Source organism: Sylvia atricapilla, chromosome 4 (genome assembly GCF_009819655.1).
Source record: "Sylvia atricapilla isolate bSylAtr1 chromosome 4, bSylAtr1.pri, whole genome shotgun sequence".
NCBI lineage: Eukaryota > Metazoa > Chordata > Aves > Passeriformes > Sylviidae > Sylvia > Sylvia atricapilla.
The window spans coordinates 62,766,366-62,775,880 of NC_089143.1; the positions used below are offsets into that span (position 1 = coordinate 62,766,366).

Genomic DNA, 9,515 nt, shown 5'->3' on the forward strand with positions numbered 1-9,515 from the left:
TTTTTTTTGTTGTTACTCAGCATGATAGGCTCCCAAAATAAAGGGAATTTTCAAAACATGAAATAAGATTATTGGCAAAATGTTTCAGGAATAATGGATAATTTATTAAACAAAACAAAAATAAAATTTCTTTTGCTGCAAAACTAAAACTCAGCCTGTGAAACCTTTAATTAAAAATGGTTGATTTCTATAGATGGTGAATCAAAAGTGCGTATCGTCTTCTGTGCTTCAGTCTTAATTGATGATTTAAAATGGGCTGCTCACAAGAAAGGAATAGTGCTTTTATATGTAATTACATTATAACCCATTGTATGTATTTTCTCAGTATAAATATGTTATAGACTTACAACCTATCTGCTGTAGAATACTTGAATTTCCCTCTCAATATATGCTGGGAAGTCCATAGTCAATAGGGCAGGAAGTATTTAAAGAAAAAGATGTTAGTTTAGAGTAGCAAATTCCTAATTTTATAGCCAAAAAGGTATAAATTACTTCCAGAGTCCTGGGAATGGGTAGAAATTTTCAGTACAAATTACAGCAGTGGTATGCAGAAGGACCTTTTATTAAGTAGTTGAGGTTTAGTCTGTTTATAATTTCTTAGTCTTGACATTTAGGATCTAGGAATTTTTTCCCTTATCAAATCCAGGAGCTTTTTGGCATTTGCCGTCATCTCTCAGAGGTTTTGGAATACTGCTACTTGAATTTTGGCCACGGGATGCCAGTGTTGAACTGCATTACTTGGGCAAGAGAAAGAATATTCTCTTTAAGGTAGACTGGATAGATGTGAAGATTTTACTGCCAGCTGTGACAATGAAGGTGAATAATTCCTAGCTTTTGAGATAACACAAAATTCTCCTGCTAGGAAGAAGTCTTTGTGCCTGTGTCATATCTATGGATGGGCATGGTGTACTGGCTCAGAGGGGAAGGCAGCAGAAACCAGTCAGTGAGGGAAACAGCTTGTTTGCTTTGCAATTATTATCCCCAAAATAACAACAGTAATGACAGAAAACTGATGCTGACAGTTTTGAGGTGGAGCAGAGTGGAGATTTACTTGTGAAATGAACAGATTTTTCTTTTCCCTTAGAAGAAGCAATAAACCTTCTGTGTGGAGTCATTAAGCTGGCATTATTTTGGGAGACCCATTGTATAGCCTGAGAACATTTACAAAAGGTATTGAATGAGGATAAATTAACTTAAAGCACCTCTGTGAGATATAGAAAAGAAATTGGGCAGCTGTAAACTTGATATTCTAACGTTGAAACAATATGTGTTACACAGGCATGAGAGCATAATTCCAGAACAGTATAAAAAAATGAGATTGTCATTTAAGAGGTAGATTTTTGCCAGAGTAACTTTCTATGAGAAGGTAAATGACTTCTTTTTTAAATTTTTTAAAATTATTATTTACAAAGGAGAATGTGCTTAATCCGATCTACTTAGACTTAACCAAAGCATTTTGTGTGATACCAGTGGGGAAGTAGGAGCCAGCTAGTGCTACCAATACTGCTCCCAAGTTGATTCATGGGCAATGGGTGTGGAGTTTTGAAAAACCACCTTCTTGAGGCATTGACTGCTTCAGCTGCCCAATTGTGCTTTGGCAATGAGAGATGCCTGTTGCTCATAGAACCCATAAGGTGCAAATACCCCTGGGTACAGACCAGCCCCACATAGGGTCAGAGGGAATATCCTGAACAGGCTTTGTAAGGATCAGAGGAAAGGGATATTGAGCAGCCAGAATGAGTAGCAGGATGAAAGAGCCAGCCTGAAGATGCATATATTTCTGAAAGGAATTTCAGGCTGATTACACCAGCAGAGCCCTCGAATGGATTACCCAAAGAATCCTCTCCCAAGGCTGGGAGTCTTTGTTCTGTACTTATGGAATTTGCATTGCCTATTCTCCTTACAAAATTGCTGCACTTAACAAAAGGTAACTTTACAGCTTGTATGGTTTGTAGATTTTGGGAGGGTACTGTGCAGTGAGAGTAACATTTTGTTCTCTCCTCTTCCAAAGGAGTTTTGCTGTAGCACTAGATGTTCTGGGACAAACAATTTTCATCTAGTACAGGCTTCATTTGACCTCTGCATTCTTGCTTTTTGTAAAACTAATGTGAAAATGAAAAAGTTGAGCCTAGTAAATCCTAAGCAGCAGATCAGTGTGTAAAACGATGCATCACCAGTACTACAATGCTTCTGTCTGCATTACCTCAGTTGAAAACCCAACCTTATACTCACACTTAAAACATCTTTATTTCTTCACAGTGGATTGAATTGCAAGAGGTAAAATCCTACTTTTTTGAATTGAATCCTACTTTTTTCATAGCTGAGCCCCTGCTGGAAATGAGATGCCTTTATATAACAAAATATCTCTGGCAGGGCTATTTAGCAACCCCAGAGGATGACACTTGCTCACTTAGGACACAGTATTATCTGCTCAGTTTGCTTCCCTTTGTCGAGTTTGTGATGGGATCCACGGGAGATTATCTCAGCATTTTGTTATTACAGGTTTTATGTCCAGTCATATATATGCGATAAAATTCCTGCTTTCTTTCCTCACCTAAACTTTGTGTGGTGCTTGTGTGGGTTTTTTTTATAAAGGTTGTCCCCTGGGACCCATTTACAGTGAATTCTCCTCTCAGAAAGGGAAAATTAGGATTTAAAGTGGGCTGGGGAAATTATCTGCATTGTCATGGTATGTTGAATTGTCTTGTGACAAATGTGGAACAGGTCCTGTAACTCTAAGTGCTGCTTCAAGCAGACAGCATAGAGGTACTGCCTGGAAACAGATTGGAACGTTTTCCTAGGGAAAAATGCTCCTTAGGCTGACTTATTCTGAGTAAATTGCAACCAAAAAATGCAAAGAATGCCAGCTCCCCCAACTCTGCTATTGCTTCATCCAAGGAGAGAGAAAAACTGCTGCTTGGAAATGGAACACTGCGTAAGGTCTGTCCACTTAAGTGAACAAAAGCACAGCCAGATCTAGAAATGTCCAGGATTTCTCTCTGTTTCTGTGCCCCTTTTCCAAGAGCTGTCATGTCACAGCTCAGTTTCATAAAATTCTTTTTCCCTTTGCTTGTCCTCAGAGCTGGAAGAGCTGGGATGGCAGGGGCAAAGCCCTGCTGTTCCCTGCTGGTGGCTTTCCTCCTGTCCTTTGTCCCTGCTATGCTCAGCCCAGCTCTGATGTCCCCACTGTGGGTAGGGAAGGCAGATGAGGAGGAAAATGCAGTGTCTGGAGACTCTCAGCCTCTCTGCCCCTATCAGTTTATAGTCTAAGGGCAACCTGGCTTTGCACTGAACTGGTGACATCCAGAGAAAAGAGGAAAGGATGGTAGAATCTGCCTTGGACAGGAGGTCAGAGAAGTGGTTTCAGTTCATATCTTCTGTGAGTTGCACTGTTTTACCCTCCTGGCTTTGCACTGTGTCAATGTCAAAATTCATGCCAGACATTCAAGAAAAATGAGAACTTTCTTTTACAACAGTTTCTGCTTATTTAAAATAGGATACTAAAAAAGAGCAATAAATGAAAAGAATTGTAGGAAAATGACCTTTTTCTATTCTGTATATGCTATATGTGAATTAATGGTGCCATTTATACATCAGTACCCTAAAAAGAAAACCACCAAAAACCAGAAGGAAATAAAAGAGTGAAGAAAAAAACCCCATGAAGTTTTTTGTTTAGGCAGGTCTTGGGACAGGTAAATAAATTTATTTGAATTCTTCCAGACTTTTTTTTCAACATAACATCTTGATTAAAGCTAAGCAATTATGCAGAGTAGTAATTTTTTAAGATAGCCTTTAAAAGCATGCAGACTTATATTGAATAAGATTATACATTCATACCCTTCCATTATTATTGTATATGCATAGCCTTGGATCAGAGGCACAGAAAACCGCTAAAAATAAGAAAAATTTGAGTTTAAATGATATACGTTTATGTGATATACATGACCTGTGTGAAGTCTATGTGCAATTAGCCTGGATAGAAGCTAAGACTATTTTGCTGTTTCTCCTTTTTCATGCCTCCTGCAGAATTGTCACCATGTGCTTTTATCTTTGCAGGCAGGATAACCATAACATTGCAAATCCTCTTGGAAGTCATCCCAGCAGAGGAAGACCAGAAATCATGATCATCATGTACAGCTTTTGGTTTGGTGTTTCATTTTTTACCTGAAAGAAAAAGAGTAGGGAGACTTATCCCCCTTCCTAACATGCTGCAAACTGGAGGAAAAAGTCGCAGTTGTGATGGACACCGAACGAGTCGCTCACCAGAACTGTATTTTGTGATGCTGTTGCAAAATTTTTTTAATGTGATTGTCTGTAGGCAGAAAGCAAACACTTGTGCTACGAGGGAACTCTTTACTGTTTCTTTTAGTACAGTGTCTTATTTTAACAAACTGTAAGTTCATCAAGCAGCGATTTTGTTTGCCCTGTCCTTGAAGATAGGTTTAAGTGACGTGTGATGGCTGGGTGTACTGTGAAGAAAGTACCTTGCCTTCTGTCCCTGGAGATCTCAACTCTCACCAGGGCAAGGGTGAGATAAAGCTGCTGAGTTTCACATACTGCATTCATCCCATCATTCTGTTTGGCAGCCTGATTTGACTTCTTTTGACTCTCTGGAAGCCCCAGCACACTGATACAGAAGCACCACTCCCCAGACCTTTGTGATGGCAAACTCAAGGTTTCTTCATTCCAGAGTTCTTATACCACAGCCAACAGAAACATCTTTGAGACCTAATGTTTCTGCCAGTGGAGAAGAAACATTTTAGCACAGGAATTTTATCAGTAATTTTATGCAAGTTAAATTTTTTACCAGGCTGGAATTGATCACTGGTTTTACGAGTGTTTGTGCACCTACACACACAAAATCCAGCGAGTTGAGCAATGACCTTCAAATCAGTCAAATTATTTGAATGTCACCTCCATTGTTATATGAATATTTCCTGTCAGGAAATATATGGTCCTGCAGTTATCAGTCAGGCAAATCTGATTTTAAAGTTTTGTATCAGTGTTGGTGGGCAGAAATAAATGTGAGTTGGTGGGAACATGGTAAAGGCATGACAATACATGCAATATTTTTTTATGAATAAGGTATAAGGCAGGCTACTGCAGATTTGCTGGTTTGAGTAGGATGTGTGCCTGATCTGTGGACTGTTCATTCAAACACACTCCAGTTAACAGGGCTTTGGAGCACTGAGGAATATGTGCTTTTCCTGTCTTCTCATGGGTTTTATCTCAGCAGAAACAGAGAAAGGCCTTCAAAATAGATAAAATAAAATGAAATTGATCTTCAGAACTATTTTTGAGCTGAGCTCTGGCTCAAATATGAGCTGAAATTTTGCTCTTTTTAAAAGATAATTGTATAACTAAAGAAGTTTTTTAATATTTAGAAACTGAGTTTTATATTCTTAATGACTACCCAACCTTAAGGTTAAGGTTTATTATCACTCTGTTAAGAATATAACACCTAACTATTGAATGCACTACTATTTGAGCTGTCTGCTTTCAGCAAATCATGTTTCATGAAAATTCTTATGGAACTAAGCAACAGTTAACTTCCTAAACTGGGAGAAAAGCACAACTAGTAGCCAGACCACTACAGTAAAGGGAGACTGTGTATTGTATATGTGATGTATATATCCAGAATATTTACTGCTTTAATGGTTTTAAAGGTACAGTAATGTGTCTTAAATGTATACACATTTTTTTATACAATTTTGTATCCCTGTGGTGGCATTTCACAGAAGTAGGGAGATACAAGTAACTGCTTATGGAGAAAAGCAGTAATTTAAGACACAGAAAGCATCTTGCAAACAGTGTTTTTCTTTAAATGTTTTCTGTTTACTGTAATTTAGTGTTATTTGAATTTTTTTTTTAGGCATACATTTTGAGAGAGTGGTTTTGTCTTTTGTGTTGACAGTGGATATGTTTATTTAGTGCTTACATTTGGGTCACAATTCTGCCTTTGAGGCCATCTCCTGCCAACCTCGTTCACTGGGGTTTGGCCTCTGTCGTCATGGAGCATCTCCAAAGCACACAAACTCTACTTCTTTCTGACAGAAATAAACTGACTGGCATCCTCCAGGAGTGCACTGTTCCTCCCCTGATGAATGCAAAGTGCATGGGATCCAGAGCAAAACCACTTCCAGGGTGACAGTGGGTGCAAGTTCTTCTCTCTGACTGTTTCCTTCCCATGTGTTCACTCCTGTTGTGCCATGTTACTTGAAAGTTCACTTGTAGGCAGTGTTAACTTGTAGAAATAAATGGGCTCCATAAATAAAACCTTAATGTTGCTTTGTTTTCTTTTTGTGGTCTTTAAGGTTTGGAAAGGTTTCTGAAGCCTGATTCAGTGAAGATAGTCTTGCTAGGTTAAGTTCATTTGAAGGGTTAGTTTATCCCAAGGGAAATCCTAGGACTTTGTGATTGTGAAGTTGTATGTTTTAGGAAGGAAAGAAATTACATGCAAAACAAAAATCTGTGTTTTTTGAAGGTGCGCAGGGATTTTAATTTCAGGTTTAGTCTCTTTAATGCAGCACATTGCAAAATAATGTAAATGTGTTTCCACTGTATTATGAAAGTCAGTATTAAAGGTTTTTATTGCACTTGAAAGTAGAGGCATATTTTCAGAAATTGAGGAAAACCATTTTTTTCTTAAAGCATCAGGTTCTCTAATAAGATTGTTAAGTATCTCTTTTCAGAGTCATAGAGGAAATTCTTAGAGGATAAAGGATAGACTTTATACATAATTTTTCTTATTAAGGCCTGAGGTGGTGAGGCCAATGAGGGTAATTCTGTGCAGAATTTCAGTGGTTCTTTTTCTTGCCTTTTGCAAATGTTTATTAACTGGATGTGGCAAAATATATAATTCTTTTTGTTTAGGTGGTTGTTGCTGTTTTCTTTCTTCTTTGAATTTGTTGCTTTTCTGGGGTGCAGGTAAAAGTGTCACTGAAGGCAAGAGAAGGAACATCTTATGTGAGCAGCAAATACTGCTCAGGTTTAGTATAACACAGAGACACTGTTCAGCACCTGAAGCCTCTGAAGGGGCTGACGTGCCTTTGCATCCTCTGATCTGGAGTATCACAATTCCCCCATAAGAATTATTTGTTTTCAATTCAAATTGTGATAGAGGCTTCTTTTGACCACTCTTAATCTTTTGTATTTTTCAATCCAAGTGGTGAACAAAAAACTCTGCTTGTCAACGCTTCATGTGCCTTTTTCTATATGTGTACAGATATAACTCTTTGAATGTATATGCTTCTGCTTTTTTGATTTTCACAGGAAAATCAGGCTTCAATTTAAGAATAGTTTCAAATATTCAACATACAGAAGAAAGTAGTTACTTATATCTGCAAGGTGCATAATTGTGTTGATGTAAACAAGAAAAAGTGGATTTCCCATTATGTTCAGTGCCTCCAGAATTTCTGACTTAAGAATTAGCTATATGTCAGGATCCAAACAGATTTTAATTAGCATAAGTCTTTGAGAAATGGAGGTATTTCGTTTTTTCAATGTACTTATCAAATATTGTGTTTAATGCCCAGCATACCATGGATAGCTTGGACAGCAGAGCATGGAGCAGGTCACAAACATACTGAAATCCAATACAAAAATTATATTTATGTCTGCAAAGGATGCAAAGTACAAAGACTGGCATTCAAGCCCAAGCAGGAGTGGCCAGGTAGAAGTGCAGGATAATGTGTGATGACCCGTATTTGGTTATAGGGCAACTGCCTAAGGCTGGAGCCTCTTCTGCAGGACAACCATCAAAAAAATGTGTACTTGTGCCCATGCCAGTTTGTGTCCTGCCTAAGGTGCTGTGTAGTGCCCTTTAGCCTGGCTCTCTCCATGCAGGATAAGTCTCATGGAGGGCTGGTACTGTCAGAGGGAGATGGCAAATGGAGATATCCCTGTGCCTTTTGTCTAGGAGACATCACTTGTGATTGTTGTTTTGCCCCTTGTACATCCCTCTGCATTCTTGGCACCTTTCCTCTCTGGTGGTGTCTGGAGTAACTGAGGAAATCCTCCACACCTTGAACATCCCTGGGGATTTGGCAAACTGATGGAGTATTTCAGTTGCCTTCAGAAGCCTGTAGCATTTTCTTGCATGTTAGTTTGTTTTATATTGTATTTTTGCTGAGGAACTCTTGGGGAACATGTCAACAATTGACACCATTTCTGTTAACCTCTGCTTTCTTGTTTCTTTTTTATTCAAAGAAACTTTTGAAATAGTTTTTCCTTGAAGTGCAAAGATCCAAATGCATAAAACACCTGTTCCAACGAAGGATTAATTTTATCAAGAGAGAGTTTGGATCCTCTTCAAATTCCCTGTAATAGGAACTTCTGTGGTGTTGTGATGTATATCAAAGCTTCGATATTTTCTAAATATGATATTGATGATGATCCAACATGGTTATAAAGATGCTGTGACTACAGTTTTATGCTCCTGTAGCTCATTTTCTGCTCCCAACTCAGGTTACAAAATGTTTCCAGTGCTAAGCTTTTCTACAGGTCTTTTTCAGATCCAGGAATTCACCTACCTCTCCTTTGAAAGGGAAATGCCATCCCTTCCTTTGTGGTGCACCTGAGCCCCGACAGCTGGATATTAGCAGGTGACCTTGGCTCTAGACAGGCTCTTTGCTGAGCCCAGAGCTTCTTCTGTTCAAAGGAAGTTGGAGCCCTGGGTTTTAAAAGGTAGCTGGATTTTGCAATTACTTCTGTCATTTGCACTTTGAAAGTTTTGTAAAACTGTCAGATAAGAATTTTGGTGCTATTTTTTTAATGTGGTTGTGTGTGTGTGTGTGATTTTTATTTTTTTCCTCCTCCCTGTTAGTTATGAGAAATTAAATGTTATGGGATCTTCTAATTTTACCCCGTGCCTTTGGCTCTGCCTGAAGAAAGCCACTTGATGCAGTTTCAGCTGCCAATATCTCTTTGCCACTCAGCCATTACAGTGTAATTGGGTCTAAAGTATGTGTATGATTTGCTGCTGGCAATGCTGGCTTCTCTTAATTATGACTTCCAGCTGATTTCTAACAGTACTCATCAGTGAATATGCATAGCATAGCAGTCAGACTGGTGCAGATGAATGACTCTTCTTGAGAACTTGAGCTTTCATGCTATTTATCATCAAGTTGCTTAAACTCATCAAGGCAAGATCTCTTGCTTAAGCTGGATGGAGGCTTTCAGAAGGGCGTATGGCACAGCCCAGAACATGAGTGCACAGCCTGAGATATTTTTTTTTGCCAAATGTTTTCCATATTTGGCAAAATTTCTGGGAGAAAATGAGGAAAGTCTGAGAGGTATAAACATGACCTCCTAGGCAGATGATCTCCCCAGTGCTTTCTTCTGCATTCACCCTGACTGAAGGCTACAAATACATTTTTACTGAGAGCATTTCTATTCAGAGTATCTTCTGCAAGCCAGGTCTTTGAAGCATCTGTATTTAATTTTAAGTTGGGTGCTGTTCTTGCCCATCTGCTTGTCATTTGTTTAAACCCCCTGTTTTTCCTTGCCTGAAAGCT

The 9,515-nt window shown here is 38.7% G+C and overlaps 1 protein-coding gene across 1 annotated transcript in view; it reads left to right on the forward strand.

Annotated features, from left to right (window-relative positions):
• Positions 1-4,224, forward strand: part of SLC7A11 (solute carrier family 7 member 11) — a 57,369-nt gene extending 53,145 nt beyond the window's left edge. Inside the window, exon 12 of the mRNA XM_066318463.1 lies at positions 4,061-4,224. Within this exon, the coding sequence (XP_066174560.1) occupies positions 4,061-4,124 (64 nt within the window). The 3' untranslated portion in view covers positions 4,125-4,224. The remainder of the gene's footprint in view (positions 1-4,060) is intronic.
• The last annotated feature ends 5,291 nt before the right edge of the window (positions 4,225-9,515 follow it).